This window comes from Amphiura filiformis, chromosome 6, assembly GCF_039555335.1.
Source record: "Amphiura filiformis chromosome 6, Afil_fr2py, whole genome shotgun sequence".
Lineage (NCBI taxonomy): Eukaryota > Metazoa > Echinodermata > Ophiuroidea > Amphilepidida > Amphiuridae > Amphiura > Amphiura filiformis.
This window is the reverse complement of record NC_092633.1, coordinates 77,633,342-77,651,611: the sequence shown is the minus strand read 5'-3', so window position 1 is coordinate 77,651,611 and position 18,270 is coordinate 77,633,342. Positions and strand designations below refer to the sequence as shown.

Sequence of the window (18,270 nt, the reverse complement as noted above, 5' to 3'; positions counted from 1 at the left end):
TTGCTATCATTTTTGAAGAATACAGCGGGAAATCATCTTGCTATAATTTTCGACGGGAAGTAATCATTGAAACTGATTTGACCTATTAAACGAAGTCCTTGACTCGTATATGAATCAAAGTACAGCCACGAAAAACGTAATTTATGGACTAATTACCGGGACTAATTATAAATGAAGCAACATGGCGACCGACATATCACACAATGAGGAACCTGGAAACATGGCGACCGACATGTCTCACATTGAAGAACCTGGAAACATGGCGACCGACATGTCTCACAATGAGAAACCCGGAAACATGGCGACCGACATGTCTGACAATGAAGAACCTGGAAACATGGAGACCGACATGTCGCACAATGAGAAACCCGGAAACATGGAGACCGACATGTCTCACATTGAAGAACCTGGAAACATGGCGACCGACATGTCGCACAATGAGAAACCCGGAAACATGGCGACTGACACATCTCACAATGAGAAACCCAGGTAGGTAGGAAACTTTCTTTAAAAATAATAAGAAACAAATCATAACTATGTAATAACCATTTTTAACTGCTAACCTCACATAACCTGGTAAATCAGCATTTCACACACCGCAATTACATATCAGTTCGTCATGAAAAATATGAAGAGTCGCTGCCATATTTTCAATTTTGTGAATTGAGTGTTTTAAGTTGAATTGATAGAGCAAAGTGTGATTGATTGGCTCACCAAAGCCCAAAGGTGAGTTAACAATGACTTTTGATTCACTTCAGAAATTAACGAATTAATTGCAGTGAGTTGGTGATCGATCATAATGGGCTATTCCATTTAAAATCCACACTACCCCTGTGGAAGAGATTGGAAATATCTTCCATAGGGGGAGTAGGAATTTCAAATGGAATGAGTACATTAGGCAGCTCCATTTGAAACTCACCCTCTGTGGAAGATTCGGGTTGAACCTTTCTTAGAGGGTGTATGAAATTCCAATGGAGCTGTTTAATGTGCTCATTCCAATTGAAATTCATACTCCTTCTGTGGAAGATATTTCCAAAATCTTTCACAGGGGTAATGTGGATTTTAAATGGAACAGCCCAATTTCCTGAACCTAAAGAAACACAAGTAAACGTCTGGTCTTACACTAGGTATTCGCTACTTGCACGGTTCCGCCATTATGCACTATGTGCGGGAGAGCCTCGAACTGGCAGCATACATGAAAGGAAGAATTATGTAACCTTACACAGAACGTTATGACTAGTTCAATTCCCATTCATGTATGCTGCCAGTTCGAGGCTCTCCCCGCACATAGTGCATAATGGCGGAACCGTGCAAGTAGCGAATTGTTGGTCGAGGCAGCAAAAAAAAAAAAAAAAAAAAAAAAAAATCGATTTTCATTATTTAAGGGTAGGCGAGGTATTGTTGGTCAAAGCAACCTAAAAATCGATTTTATTATCTAGATCATATATTATTAATAATAAGTATAGGATAATGGCCGCGGATTAGAACGTGAGTGAATAAGAATGGCCGCGGCGCGAAGCGCCAAGGCCATTCTTATTCACTCACGTTCTAATCCGCGGCCATTAACTGACTTAATACACATCTATGACGTCGCGCTATTGTTTTATCGCTCCATTATTTTTCACGAATGGAGTGTTATTGAAATAGGTTGCTCATTTACAAATTGATCAATTGCTGATTGATACCGTAATAATAACAATGATTGTGCAGGTGCGATTGAAAAATACATTGACTTAGCTTTATGTAAAATTTCTATAGAATATAAATATAAAGAAGAAAAAATGTTATAAAAGCAGTAACATGTTTAACTTCCCTCTTTACTTAAATTGGGCGTGGAAAGAAAGGTCCAAATAATTAAAAGTATACGGGTCTAATAAATGAAGCCTAAAATAAGTATTTTCCAAAGTGAGGGTAAAAACATATCTTGCATAATAAGTACAACTTAGCCAACGATTTAACCTGTCCGTTATGATCTTGCCTTGCTTTTCACAGATTGCATTGTAAATTTATGTTTAAGGGCTCGGATAGCGACGTTTTCACGTATTTTTTGTGGGACCAGAGAGCACATCAGACACATCGAATTGCAATTTGAATATGAGGAATGTCCTTAATTTTGATTTTTTTTTAATTCGCGATATAATACACATTTTATGACAAATTATTAAAAGTTTTAGAGTTTTGAAATTTAGAAGTCCTCAAAGTAATTGTATAAATCTAACGATATGCACTTAAAGAGTATGAAGTTTGGGTGAACAGCATATGTCCATCATATGAAAATTTAGACCTTCATTATTGAAGATAATAGCTCAAAACACTAAACAAAATGTAGGTCTTTTTGGAAAAATGTTTATGTTCAATATGAAAGTTCAAAATTTTCAATTGATGGTCGGCTTTTCATCCCAGCTACATACATACAGTTGATTTACATGTCATTAGATTTATAAAGTTTACTTCGAGGACTAATAATTTGCTATAAAATGTGTATTACCAGTATCGCGAATTTCACAAAATCAAAATTATTTGATATCAGAAGGACATTCCTTATATACAGCATGCAATTCGATATGTCTGATGTGCTTTCAGGTCCCATAACAATACTATGCAAATATTGCTATCCGCTTCCTTAATTGATTGTATTAATGAAAATCATTGTCTTGTTGTTTTTCGTATCATTGTTTTGCATGAATGAAGTGATGTTAACAATACTGCACTTTTCGCAAATACTTGCTTTTCGAAAGTGCAATTGTTATTAACACTACATTCGTAAATGCCAGTATTTTTCCCCTGAAAAGTATTTGCTTTTTAGAGAAAAGAGAAAGGCATTTACGAATGGCGTGTTATTGTGATCATCGCTCCATTCGTGGAAAATAATGGAGCGGTAAAACAATAGCGCGACGTCATAGGTGTGTATTAAAGGAAGTGTCCGGCAATCACAACATTGTGTCTTATATGTTAGAAAAATAATTATCAAGCACGAATCACGTGGTTTTATTTAAAACAAACTCATATTAACCATAAAAAACGAATAAAAACAGTCATCTCTCAACACGCAATATTCAAAATTCCCGCGCCGAAATTTTCTAGAGCAGTGACGTCACGGTTATATGTGCTCAAATGTCGTCAGGCTTCATTGAATTATTAGGACGTCATTGCTCTAGACAATTTCGGCGCGGGAATTTTGAATATCGCGTGTTGAGAGATGGCTGTTTTTATTCGTTTGTATGGTTAATATAACCTTGTTTTAAATAAAACCATGTGATTCGTGCTTGATAATTATTTTTCTAACATATAAGACATAATGTTGTGATTGCCGGACACTTCCTTTAATGAAAATTAACATCTTGATGTTTTGCAAAAGTTCATTCTACAAATCGTATACTTTGCAAACTTGCTTAATTTATTGTTGTTAATGAGTTATGTACGTTTTACAAAAGTGTTGTTGTTTCAGCCCTCTTTACAACGTAACTCAAGAACCGCAGCACTTATAAAAGTATATCTGTGATATTTTAATTCTTCTACACGCTCGCTATGAATTGAGCAATGCAGTTTTTCATTCGTAAGATGCTGTGAACTACCAAATCAAAACAGTTTAAAATAATTAATAACCTTAAATCAATATATTACAGATGTTTTATTGCAAAAATAACAGTGTGATGTTTTGCAAAATTTTATTCAACAAATCATATATTCTGAAAACTTGTTTGATTTATTGTTGTTAATGAGTTATGTACGTTTTACAAAAGTGTTGTTGTTTCAGCCCACTTTACAACATAACTCAAGAATCACAGGAACTACAAAAGTATATCTGTGATATTTGAATTTTTCACACATGGGCTACACACTCGCTATGAAATGATCAATGCATTTTTTGCTAAAGCTGACTATCATTCGCGAGATGCTGTGAGCTACCAAATCGCAACAGTTAAAAATAGTTGCTAAGGGAGTGTTCATAAATACTTTGGTGGGGGGGGGGGTTGGAAAATATTAGGGGGGGATCAAACATATTTTGGGTCCTAAAAAGGGGGGATCAAAAAAAAATTCAGTCCTTAATAGGGGGAATCAAAAAAATTTGAGGGTAAAATTCCGGGGTAAAATGTACGAGAATGCATGTACAATCCAAAATGTTTGCGCGCTCCGCGCGCATTAATGTTAAGTATTCAATTTTGTACTCTCAAGCTACAAATCAACAAAATGTGTGCACTTTAAAATTTGGGTATACCACTATGACTCCAATGTCAATGAGTAATAACTCCAAACGGTAATTTTTAGCTAATGAGTTAATGACCATAGGGGTAGATCCTGGGGGATGGGGGATAAATCCCCCAATATTTTGATGGGGGATGGTCCATACAATCATCCCCCCAATGTTGACGCCTGTATCGGTTTCTAACCAAAATTAACCCCATATTTGGTCATTTTAAAATAAAAATTGCCAATTTTTCGGTGCTTCGCGCAAATTAATTCCAGTTTTGTACTATAGTATTTCACCAGTTTAGCTTCAATATGGCAAAAAATTTTGCGCGCATTTGTACCTTGAACTTATTTTGTCGGCCAAAAGGGGCTGGATTCACTGGACTTCAAGAAATTTTCTCCAACCCCAATGTAAAAAATAAATCTATGCCACTGTTAATAATGATGTATATTTTTGGTTTCTTTTTTAGGACATGAAGGGGGGATAAAAAAAATTTTAGACCATAAAAAGGGGGGATAAAAATAAAATCCACCCTTTTTTAGGGGGGATCAACAAAATTTTGACGTCCGAGGTTCAAACTTTTCCAACCACCCCCACCAAAGTATTTATGAACACTCCCTAACCTTACGGCCGAAGTTATAGGTAATATGTGACCGTCCACGGCGAATGAGCCGTAAATTCCTCCCCCGGTAAATTTTGTTTTATTTCGTATTTAAAAAATAAACATCATAAACTTAAAAATGGTATATCATTTGACTTCAAACGATATCCAGAAGCGGGGTTATGGTTTGTTAAACTTTGCTCCTTCAACAAAATTATAGCTTTTTACGTTTTTACATGTGTCTCTTTTTCCACATTGCTGGCAATAAATATCAAACAGTCATAATTGGCGGTCATTTCAAATCATCCCCAAGTCAACGAGGTTTAAGAAAGTTCTCTCATTGTTAATTGTTGGTTATGTATACCTGTACAAAATACAATGCCTGGTTACCCACCACTTGAACAGGATTTAGCAAAAGCAAACAAAGACCAGAGCTATTAAAAGTTCTATAGCCATCTATGGTAGAAGCTTATTATCCACTTCAACAATAGGATTATTGGTTAGTTTTTGACTATCAAAATGAGACGGATGTCGGGGCAGCTTAAGTTACCGATGAATATGACCTTCGTACACATTTTACACCGTAACTCAGAATACAATTTAGGGAATTTACGGCTCATTTGTGCTGCCGGGTCACATATGGCCGAAGTATTTTGGACATTGCATGATTGCGAGCTATTGCGCCCTAGTGTGGTTGATCGCTCTGTGGGTTGCTCGAATTTTTACAGAGAAAATGAGAGATAAAGTTAAAATTGTATTTTGTTTCCAAATTGAAAGGAAGAAAATGTAACGCAGCTAGATGTAATTAAAAAGGTGAAAAGTGGCGAGTATGAATGTTGTTTTTTGGGTAGTGTAAAAAATCTAATTGCTTCGATCTAGGCATATCGAGGCTACGCTCCTCAGTATATTACTCGATTTCAAGGCAAAATGTTTCGATTTATCACAATACCGGACGCAGGCATTAACCTGTAAATGTCTTATATTCGTGTATCTGTATGTCTTTGGCTAAACAGTTGAAATAAGTGTGCATTTATGTAAATAATATTAGTCTGTGTGCTTTTAATCCTTTGTTTGAAACGAGCTCTATTTGTCATTGTTAAAGTTCAAGTTATATGTGTTTTGTTTCTATTTTGTATTCATTTAGTTCTCAGCGAAAGTTACGGAAAGTTCTCGGAGTCGAATTAGCGCCATTAAGCATTCCCTTACATCGGCGTCTAGAGACGTTCGCGGTGTCTCACTTTACATTCTGCTTTTTGCTACTTGGACCATTGTGTATACTACTCACGGTGATTCTACTCTTCACAAGATTTTACTGGGTCACCCTTCTATCCTATGCTTGGCTTATCTATGATCGAGATATTTCTTCTCAAGGTGGAAGACGCGTAAATTGGTGCAGAAGATGGCAAATGTGGAAGCACATGGCTAACTTCTTTCCCGGTAAAAATTAATAATTATTACAATAATAGGGGAAAGTGGACGAATGACTAACACCTTTGAGACTTGTACCCGTAAATACAATATAAATAATCAATGAATGGGAAAGCTAAAGATGATGCAGAATGTCATAACGAAGACCTAACTTAAGGCGTTAGAAAGATTAAGTTCAGACAAAGGAACTAATAGATGTAATAATAATTATTATAGAACCGAACTAAACACATAACAGCACTAAGCAACCATTCAATGATGCTTAAGCCTTTAAGCCTTTATGCGTTACGTAATTGAAACGCCCAGTCACATATATTTCACACATGCCAAACCCAATTCACCCAATTTGAAAAACTGGCCGTTTAAATGTACACTCTCATGGATATTGATTGGCAACGTTTCCCAATATAATATATGAAGACACTGCAGTCCGTTGAGTGAAATGGCCATTCACACTCAGCTAGACTCAGCACAATGTTGCCCACTATGCAGCCTTTCCGCCCAAGGTCGATACTACCACAGCGTGAGCTACTATATTTAAAAGGGATGGTCTTACGCCCAACCCTGCCTTATAGATGCAATAGAGGCCTTGCATGTGACGTATCATCCCATAAATATGGCGGACTACTCAAATGCATTCAACAAAAGCAATGATTGCAATCTACCGTGACAATTCGTCTCACACACATAACCCTGCACTACGATCAAATAGGTTGATGACAGCATTTGATTGAATGGACTGAACTCCGCCATAACTACGGTGAAGGACACCGGCTCAAATCCTTTGTATGGAGCCAATCGACAATTTCATGCAGGGCCTCTATGGAGATGGGTTGAAATCTAATGATGAGCTTTTCCTGGTCATATTCACAAGTATTTCAAACATTCATTCTTATGTAAGTGACACATTGCTACAAAATACAACCACTTTATTTATTAATACCAAAAAACTTTGGGGCCTTATCTAAAAGCGAAAACCATTTTTTATCATATAATTCAGTATTGTGTAGAAATGCAATGAATAAGTTTGAAATGTATGTGAAACAGTGGCAACTGATGAAAATGAAACAGTTTAGCTGAGCTCAAGACGCAACAAACTTATTGAACAATTGGTTATGCTTCTTCGTTTCTTACCATTTCTCTATCTTAGCACGCTTACATAAAACAGTGGATTTGGATCCATCTCAGAATTACCTTATGGGATTTCATCCACACGGCATAATGGCTATGGGTGCCTTTGTCAATTTTAGCACGGAGGGAACGAGCTTCAGTCAGATATTTCCTGGCATCACCTCCTACTTGTGCATGCTGAAAGGGGTGTTCCTTTGGCCTTACGCCAGGGAATACCTCTTGGTAATGGGTAAGACTATCTCACTACTTTCCATTTCTGTTATACTATTCAAATCCGTTAAATTATATTATCAATTTTGGGATGGTTCATAATATTTCTGTTTTATAAGTCTAGGGAAATTCGACAGCATTGGAAATAAGAAATCCATCCGCCAAGTCACGTATACGGGGTGTCCCAAAAGTCTCGATACCATCTTGAACGTTTCAGCATCCGACATTAAACATGAAAAAAAAAACTCGTACAATTATTTTTTACCAAATTTGACATACAAACCTACAATAAATAAACCACGGTTAAACATTTATGCATATTACACCAAAAACAATACAATAATTTTACAAGACATTACCACTACCTCCTCTCAACATCCATACCAATTTCTCTCCATGCAAATCAATTGAAGTATTTGCAGTTCTCAAATTGTAATAATAAGATTACATACAACATAAAATATGCACTTATGCTTTGATTTTGTGCAGAAATCAAGCCAGTAAAAGCTATCTTTTGAAGTTTTGTAAATCACAAGTCTCCTCCACGTACCTTTTAATAATTCGTAGTCACGAGGAAAGATAGGGATGTCACCATTGGATATGAGTTCGTATTTCTTATTCTTACTGCAAGTCCAAGGAAAACAATCGGTTGTTTTCCATTTAAAGTGTTCCAAAGTCTAGGCACATGCTAAAGATTGAAAGGCTAACTTGATTGGTGCCTCATCATCCGTATGACTGGCGTCAGGGGGTGAAAGCGCTATTTGCATTATATATATAGCCATTGTTAGATTGCATATTATATAAAGAAATGATTTGAATATATCATCATCAACCATATCATAACAGAATAAGACACTGATTTTCGTCAAAATTTCACAGTTAAAGAAGGTGAAGAGAGAAGTTTAAAATTCAAATTCACAATTCTCAATGAGAAATACATATTTTTTCTCAGTATGGATATATTGCACTTGACATGCTTGATGTGTACTTTTGATTGGTTTTGTATGTTGTTATAGGGAAGGAATACAGTCATAATACGTTTGGTATTTACTTTTCCCAAATATGTATTTGTATTTCCCCTCGGCCAATCCTTGTGAAATATAAGACGTAAGAAGATAAGGAACGAGATTGAAAATAGTGTTTAAAAAAGATTGTTCTTTTTCATCCAGGATTATGCGATGTAAGCAGGGGAAGTTTAGACTTCATCCTGGGCAAATCAGGGCCAGGTAATATGGCTGTAGTGGTGGTAGGAGGCGCTAAAGAATCACTAGAAGCAAATCCACATATTCATCGTCTTTATATAAGCAAAAGAAAGGGATTCATTCGCGAGGCTATTAAAACTGGGTAAGAAGTTTTGATATCTTTCATCATCATTTATATCGTACCTGTTACAGCAAAAGGTACCTAGGGTACTTTGTGTGTCTCATTTTACTGCATGCTGGGAATATATATATATATATATAAAGGGTTCAAAAGAAATAACTCCCCCTAAAATTACAAAACATTTCTTTGCATAACTTGACATACATTTGGTCAATTTAATAACTTTATAAACCTGTGAATAGAAGAATCATTTTGCTACCCTCTCAATTTTCTTCTTTTTAAAAAATCATTTTTGTTGGTCAAAATTCATCACATTCTCCAAAAATGATGCTTTCAGAAAAAGTTGCACTTTTCAACATCCTATACATGTAATGTACAAAAACGTTCTCGATATCAATATGATCAATGTTTTGATTGATTTAATTGTTAGTTTATTTTCTTAAATTTTATGTATCCGATTACTCAGTCACCCGTGCAATCATCTTTCAGCATAAAACAATGATTTATTGACATTAATTTTGACATAAATGGAGTTTTCAGTCGGTGTTTCAAAAATGGTAAAATCACTATAGGAGTAGAAATAACGTTTGTAGATGATGCTTATTTCTTTCGTTGGCTAGAAGAGATGAAAAATTTACTTGCAAATAGACTGAAACAGTTGCAAAGGTCTATAACAACGGCTCTCTTGAATAACGCGTACATGACAAAGAAGAAATGGCCAACAGATATTGGAGGTTGGAAGTCAGCATCCAGCCATTTAACTGCATGCAGCCAATCGCTTGTGGCCACATCATGAGTGTTAAACCTTTATCCAAGAAATCCACCATTTTAAATCAAAATGCATCTGCTGCAACCGACTCAATACAGGTACATGTTCACCCTTTTGGTCAAATGTATGCGTGGAGAGCTCATTTCTCATTCCTAGTGATTTTATCATTTTGAAACCACTGCTGATTAAAAATTTCGAAGAAAATCTCATTTTACGTCAAAATTAAGTTCAACAAATCTTTGTTTTGCACAGAATGATGGTTGCATGGGTGCCTGAAGGATCAGAGACATAAAGGTGAAGGAAAAAACTGAGAATTAAATCAACCTTAACATTAATATCGAGAACGTTTTGCACATAATGTGGTAAAGTGCAACTTTTTCTGAATGCATCATTTTTGGAAAATGTGATTATTTTTGACCAAAAATATTGTTTTTGCAAATGAAACAACTTTGGGAGGGTTGCAAAACGATTCCTCTATTCATAGCTTTTTGAATTTTTCAAATCAACAAAATGTACGTCAAGTTATGCAAAGAAATAATTTGTAATTTTAGGGGGAGTTATTTCTTTTGAACCCTGTATATATCCATAGTCGTAGATAATAAGTAAAAACAGTACCAGTTTGTTGTATAAAACACACAATGGTTTAATATAAACACACGACGTTTCGGACCAATGGTCCTTTATCAAGTGATATCCATCACACGTCACTCAATCTGCCATGAACCGTGTCCAAGAAGTTTATAGGGAATCTGCCCTGACAGAATCAAGCAAATCCAGTTCCAACCGTGTACCCTTGGTTCTTACATACCATCCTCACACCATTCCCATTCGTAATATCATAAGACGACAATTCAAGATCCTGCAAGAAAGTGAGGACACGCGTGATATATTTGATGAGCCTCCTGTTACAGCCTTCAAGAAAGATCGTAATATATCAGATCATCTAGTGCGTGCTTCACATCCGCTGCCTCCAGTTTCCGATGAACCTGGTACATTCAGTTGTAAACGGAAACGATGTAACACATGCCCCTATGTATCGTTAGATCTCACACACATCGAGGGACCCCATGGCACGTTTGACATCACAAGCCATTTCACATGTGTCACCACCAACGTAGTTTACGAGATGCAAGAAACTTTATATCGGTGAAACATGCCGTCGTCTTGCTGACAGATTTACGGAACATCTAAGATCAATCAGAATCAATCTTGACGGCTTCCCAGTAGCACGGCATTTCAACCATCCATCTATGTGCACCATTGCTGATATCAAAGTTGGCGGCGTCATTGCATCTAGAGGCTCCAACCAAGATCGTCTTGCTGCTGAGAACCGTCTCATCTTTAAGCTGGGAACGCTACAGCCACAAGGACTTAATACCAAATTTGAAATGTTTAATTTATAATTTATTTTTTCAGCATATATATATATATATTTTTAACTCAGCATCTGCCGCAGAAACATTTGATCCATGTGCACATCTTGTGCACTTTCTTGTGCACCATTTTTGACATCCTAGTTGGCAGCATCATTGCATCCAGAGGCTCCAACCCAGATCGTCTTGTTGCTGATCACCGTCTCATCTTTTAAGCTGGGAATACTACAGCCCAAGGACTTAATAACCAAATTTAAAAAGTTTAATTTATATTTTTTCAGCATATATTTTTTTTATTTAACTCAGCATCTATCACAGCAAACTTATCTCCCGCGTGTTGATTTAACTTTTGCGTCTTTCGCTCACGCGAGTCAGTTTTTGTGTCCGCGCGCGTATACGCATCCGCGTTTATTTGGTCTGCTTAACAACGTACGCGATATATTGTTTTGTTTTGTTTCGTTTCAAATATTTGGCATCACTTGATAAAGGACCATTGGTCCGAAACGTCGTGTTTATATTAAACCATTGTGTGTTTTATACAACAAACTGGTACTGTTTTTACTTATTATCTACGACTCTACAATTTCAATACAGTACTACGCAGAACTTACGACTTACTATATATCCATATATATACACTACGCAAAAAAAGTTTCTTTATGGTTAGGAAATTTACCCACTATTAAGATCTAGCGACTAATTTTGTACGTTTGCTAAATAATCGCATGCGGGTGATTGTCCTGCGCATTTTGACACCTCAATCACTACTCTACGACACTCCTGAGAAAAGATATGAATGTTTAAGTAACACGAGGTCGAAAAATTAAAATTGCAAAAAGGCCTATTCAAGTTTTCAGCCTAAAAGAACACAAAAAACAACAAACATGCAGATAACATTTTTAGTGTAATTGCTGAAATCATAATGCCGCTTCCAACTTCACTTGAGATTAATCTCTTCCTTTACCAGTCTTTCAATACTTTGTGTGTCCACCGTTGGCTTCCCTTACAGCACCACGCGGCGTCTCATGCTCCTAATGAGGCATCGAATGTTACCTTGCTCCACCCCGTTCCACTCGTTGATAACGATGCGACGCAATCCCACCAGAGTTGTATCTGCCTTTATCTTCTTGTTGACTCGTCTCTTGTGCTGATCCCAAAAGTTCTCCTAGGGGTTAAGATCAGGGCTTCTGGAGGGCCACTCAAGTGTCTCAATTCCTTCTGCTCCCAGGAATGCAGCTGTAATCATGACCTGTTTTGAATCCCTTTTCCAAATCCATCTCTCAAAACGTAAATGTCTTAGTATACCCACTCACCTTTGTCTTTGATCATTCATCTGCACAATAAGCAAAGGATTATCCAACATGCATCAATTAAAATGCTTTCAATTAAAATTGAAAAGGCGGGAATAATGAAACCCTCTTGGATCAGTGAATCAGCTCTAAAACCATTGAATAGGCTTCTTTGCAATTTTCATTTTTCGACCTCGTGTTACTTAAACATTCATATCTTTTCTCAGGAGTGTCGTAGGGTAGCGATTGAGGTGTCAAAATGCGCATGACAATCTCCCGCATTCGATTATTTAGCAAACGTACAAAATTGGTCGCTAGATTTTAATAGTGGGTAAATTTCCTAACCATAAAGAAACTTTTTTTTTTAGTTTATATCAAATAGTCATAAGTAGCCGCACTTCAAAACCACCCAAGTCAACAAGGCTCAGGAAGTTCTCTCATTGTTAACGATTTGCTAATACACTTTAGACAATACAAAGCTTTTAACCCTACTCAGTCAAATGAAATCAATCGACATGTCTATAAAAATTCTTCAGACATAGTTCAAGTTTTATTCTACTCTTTAACAATATGATTAGTGATTATTGACTGGTGTGCTTGACTGGCAATGAGATACATGTAGCACCCGACTTAAGGTACCTTTCGCTGTAACTTCACACCCTTCTTTACCTCACAATTCTTCCCATGTCAACTATTACGTTTTTGGTACTTAAGTGATTAAGGATGCCCATTCTTTCTAATATGCTAATTATGCAAGAAGCAAATGTTTTGATAACTCTATACCCTCGTCTTTCAATTAAAAATATAATAAGTGTCAATAATTAAAGTGTATGCATTTTGTTGTAACTTTCTGGTGTGAAGTTGTCAGCTATTCATCTAAATATTAGATCTGTGATTACTTTTCCAGAGCATTTCCGTGCCCAATCTACTCATTTGGCGAGAGTGACGTTTACGATCAAGTTCCAAGTCTTGAGGGTTCAAAACTCCGCAAATTTCAAACCATATTTACCAAAGTAATGGGATTTGCACCTCCAGTATTCAAAGGACGTGGATTCTTTAACTACAGCTTGGGATTATTGCCATACAGAAGACCAATTGATACAGTGGGTATGTATGAGGGTGTATCATTAAAAGTATACAGTTGGTAAAATGCCACAAGAATAAAAAGTATGAAGTACTTGTTCAAAATGTTTTAGTTGGTAGCTGAATCAACATATTGTCCTCCCACAACTGTAAAATCACTGGCATATGACCATTAATAAGGACTCAGTGGCTATTTTTGTGAGCCGTATAAAAATGCAGTTGCGCGAAAACCATAGTTTTACAACTTTTTTCTTACAGTGTTGGCAGTACGCCTTGTATAATTGTTTGGCAATCGTGTCATTGCTCGAAAAGGGGCAATGCGATCAGTAGCTATCAGTGAAAACTAACATTTAAATAGGAATCTATTTTTTATGCGAATCATACATTATTGCTTTAATTGACATTAGTAAATAAATATTATGATATTTGTTTTAAAATCATATATAAATTAAAATACCATTTCAAATGCCCCATTGTTTAAAATCACTTATCTTAAGAACGCCGACCAGATGGTTCATCAGTGGCGTAGCGTGGGTCATCATATTGGGGTGGGGCACCGGGTCTGATTAGTAGGGGACACAAGCCGTTTTTCGGCTATTTTCCTATTTTTCTAAATTTTCTAAATTTTGCAATTTGACGGGGGAGGGGGAGGGACACGTGCTCCTATGACGCTTCGCCACTGTGGTTCATGATTCAATTCAATTCAGTCACAAAGACGCGAAAGTGGCTCAAGCTGTTTTAGGACTACTTTACACAAGTGGTCATATCTTCGCTTGTAGACCACCGCATTTATTGAATCAAAGCTTTTATAGTAGGTTAAGATATAATCAATAAACATGTTTACCTAGTGTATTTTTCAAAATTGTATAATTTGTCTGCTAACAATAACAGCTCCGGTAATGGCGATCCCATAACAATGCCTCATTTTACACTTGGGAGGAATGGGACAAACAAGATAAAGTGTCTTGTTCAAGACACAATATGATGGCCATGACGGGTACGTTCATGTACGTTCATGCGTTAATAGTCTACATACAGTCCTTGGATACGACGTTTCTCCGATTTACTATATTATCTACAAAGTGTGCAATAATTCATGTTACTCATTGCCTCTATAATGCGATTGTCATTTCAGTGGGAAAACCGATTCCAGTGAGGAAAATAGAGAATCCTAGCAGAGAGGAAATCGACGAAATTCACCAAAAGTATATCCAACGTTTGCAAGAGTTGTTCGATGAAAACAAAACAAAATTTGGCATCAATGAAAACGTCCAGTTGGAAATTATTTAGCCATGTACCACAATTAAAAGTTCGTTATTGCTTGGGGTGAGAATGCTAAATCTGAATATATGTCAATGAAGGATGGTTTTAAATTAGCTATTGTGAAATGTATCCGGCTGTTTAACCAAGTTAAAACAACCAGTATCTACTTTGTTACTAACACTTGTTATTTTTTGGATCAGAGAGATTGAAAGTATCTGCCTCCCAAATATAATAAATACAATATCTACTCTTGCCGTTTACTAGTGGATACTGCATCCTGACTTTGGGAGAGACTGATTAAAAAGCACCTGCCTCAAAGTATAAAGACAGAATGTTTTATTGTGCTAGTGTGCGATGTGTGTAATTCTTCATTCCCCTGTATATATTAAGAATAACGATTAAGCATCATTAATTTGATCTCGTGCGCTAGTTCATGAGTTTGTAATGTTTCCATGTACCAGTGTATGATGAGTAAGCCCCTTCCCATTTATAAGCCCCTGTTTGTATGATTATATTAGGCTGACGGGTAAGCATCATTAATTGATCTCGTACACTGGTATGTAAATAGTTACCCTGACTGCTCATATCTATAAGTACCAGACTTGAGTCATGTTTATCAGGGACAAGGGACAGTCTGTGTAGCTCAGCGGTAGAGCGCTCGCCCGACAAGCGGGAGGTCTGGGGTTCAAGTCCCCGCACAGGCAGGTATGTCCGGAGTTTTTACTCTAGTATATCTACCTGCCAATGCATGTCATGTTTCCATTTGTAAATTCATGTTTAATTGTGCTAGTGTGCGATGCGTAATTCTTCTTTCCCCTGTATATTGATATTTAAGAATAACGATTAAGCATCATGTGATCTCGTGCGCTAGTTTGTAATGTTTCCATGTTCCCGTGTATGATGCGTAAAACTGTAAGCCTCTTTCCCTTGTTTGTATAAAGACAGTATTTTTTTGGAAATTAATTTGAGAAGTAAATACCGAATCCATTACACCCAAATTATGTGTCCGAGGCAGCAAAAAAGGAAATAATGGTTAAGGAGCAGCCTATAATGAAAGACAAAGATAAAGACAATTTATCGCGTCTGACGTCACCTCTCAATCAAACTCGAGCACGGGTTGTTTACAAGTGTCGTGATGATGACTTGCTGAACGCGGATTTATAACCGGGCGCCTTATTGTTGATTTTGCACCTTTCGACATGCAAACCATCTCAAAAGTTAGGTCTTTATAGTAGGACAGTTTCTTTGGTGAAGGCACCATGTCCACAATGCCTAGAAAAGCTGCCTATTGCCTTGTAAAAGTACGAACTTTTTCGCCATTTGCTGCTATTCCTTTTCTCCGATCAGCACCAGATAGATCGGTCTTCCTTTACGCGCTGATTAACCTGTGTAAACCAATCAAGGATCGTAATTGACAGTGACATCAGACGCGATAAATTGTTTTATCTCTGTCTTTAATTATAATGTAAATGTGTTTACTGCCGAGGACGCACTATTTGGGTGTAAAGGATGAAGCAGCAACCTCTATTTCTATTCTTTTACCGCAATAATAGTGCAATTCAAAGTGAAAACATCACTCCCCTCAAATATTTAAAGTTGTTTACGTCAAATACGCGCATCAATATGCGTATCCGCAGCGCTAGTGACTACGCGTATCACGGAAATATTGTACGCATAACCAAGCGTAATGGTATGCGTAGAATATGTTACGGCGAAATCGGTGAGCTCGATTAATGGGCAGTCGCGGTAATAGAAATAGATACTGCGTTCATACATACACGCTATGTAACGGCGCGCGTATTGGTCGAGAGCCGGGCATAAACAGCGTTTATGCCCGGTGTCCCGGATGTGCGATCGCCGGGTAGGAAAAATGAAGGAAAATCATGATTTTTAATAATGTTACTTGTAATGTTTTGTTATTATTTTGAAGAAATAAGAATCAGAAAATATTCTGGTATGTATAAACGGGGTTCATTCATATACTTTCTTGACTAAACGGTTGTTTATGCCCTCGTTTAGTCATGAAAATATATGAACGAACCCCTAATTTTTACTAATAAGTTTTTAGATAAAGGGTTTAATATTAAACCAGTCTTGAACAACACGCTCATTATTTTTGGTAATGGTCTGTTTTGAACCGTTTATCTTATGGCACCAAAATATGTAAATATTATAGTTGAATGAATAATTTAATGACAAACTTCTTGAATGGATAACACTGACAAGTATCAGAAGCCAGTATTATAATATCAATCTACTTGAAAATTGCATTTTGAAGTTGTTGAATAGTTAAATACAGATGTCAATGAGGTTGAGATCTGTATTTGAACTTGCGTAGATAATCCCACTTGAGTGTATTCACTTGTGACCATTGCTATCAAAATTATTAATGAATAATGCAAACTGCAAATAGTAAATGAAAGTTGACGTTCTGGACTGAACACCATAGCATATACAAGGAAACAAAGACAGATTTCCTATTAAGAACTATCCAGTCGTACTTATTAAATAAATAAAAAGAAATTAAATAAATAAATAAAAAAATGAAATTTGCATTAAACGAAACTACTTCTTTTCAGTTATGATTTTTCCCACTTTATTCACGTTTTGTATCATTTTAAATATCTCCATTAATTGTGCACTCGTGGTCTGCCAAATAAAATAAAATTCTACCTACTCATGTGTCTGCATTTGTTGTTTCATGTCCCCCAGCATTTTGTTTGGAATTTTACTAGTTTTCCGACATCAAGTTGGTACTTCAAATTGGCCTTGTTTTTCTACTTTTTCCAAGGTGTAGAAGTCCTATCGTGTGCCCGGGATCGTTTGCCATAGCTAGCAAAATAATTATAACGCATTATTGACGCACAATTTAATGCATAGTGTTTCTAATCCCCTTTCCCATCTTCTATTGTATTTCTCTTCTTGTTCAAAGTGTAAACATTCCAATTATCTAGATAATGTGGCCACCGACTACAATAACTTCATAACTTGATATAATCGACAGTTCATCAGACTTGGAACAAAAGAATTAGAATAGATAATGGAATACAAAACATGCAAATTGACCTTGGGCTTTTCGTGCTTTATATCTACAGGGTGAGCCAAAATGAAGTAAACTCATGTTTGTGGCGCTTTTGTACGAAATCTAGAAGGAATCCGCTGTAGGTGAAAATATCATTGAAAAGAGCCGATTCTGAACGGCAAAATTAATTTTTTTTGTAACTTACGCATCCTAAACACTTATATGCATCCAAAACACTGTAAATGCTACCATTTATATAGGTAAGTAATAACAGTCAGTGGTGTTTAGCTTGTGTTTAGATTACATATAGGTTGATGATTGATATCTAAACATATAATGTAAAGACATAATGTTTAGGATGGGGTGTAAGTGTTTAGGTGTTTAGGATGCGTTTAGATACATATTTTAGCACCACTGTTCAGTATTCGATTGATGAACGCCAGTGTAATCCACAGTGCAACACAAAAAGAAAAAGTATAGAACAAAAATAAAAGTAAAACGTTTAACTACTTCTTTAAATTTTAATATCGTTATTTACCAGGCGCAAATTGTATATCACATATTTTTATTCCAGTTAGTTAAACAA

The 18,270-nt window shown here is 36.3% G+C and overlaps 1 protein-coding gene across 1 annotated transcript; it reads left to right on the top strand.

The window, feature by feature from the left end:
- Positions 1–181: 181 nt before the first annotated feature.
- On the top strand, positions 182–14,689 carry LOC140154782 (2-acylglycerol O-acyltransferase 2-like). Its single transcript, XM_072177349.1, has 6 exons — positions 182–489; positions 5,938–6,230; positions 7,372–7,581; positions 8,732–8,906; positions 13,224–13,423; positions 14,535–14,689. Exons 1-6 carry the CDS (start codon positions 182–184, stop codon positions 14,687–14,689), a joined length of 1,341 nt encoding a protein of 446 aa, XP_072033450.1.
- Positions 14,690–18,270: the final 3,581 nt, after the last annotated feature.

Bases quoted from the DNA above. Each gene is read 5' to 3' on its own strand.
- LOC140154782 (XM_072177349.1), top strand. From the start codon at position 182: ATGGCGACCGACATATCACACAATGAGGAACCTGGAAACATGGCGACC. The intron at 7,582-8,731 runs GTAAGACTATCT...TTTTTCATCCAG, and splicing joins GGAATACCTCTTGGTAATGG to GATTATGCGATGTAAGCAGG. The intron at 8,907-13,223 runs GTAAGAAGTTTT...TTACTTTTCCAG, and splicing joins CGCGAGGCTATTAAAACTGG to AGCATTTCCGTGCCCAATCT.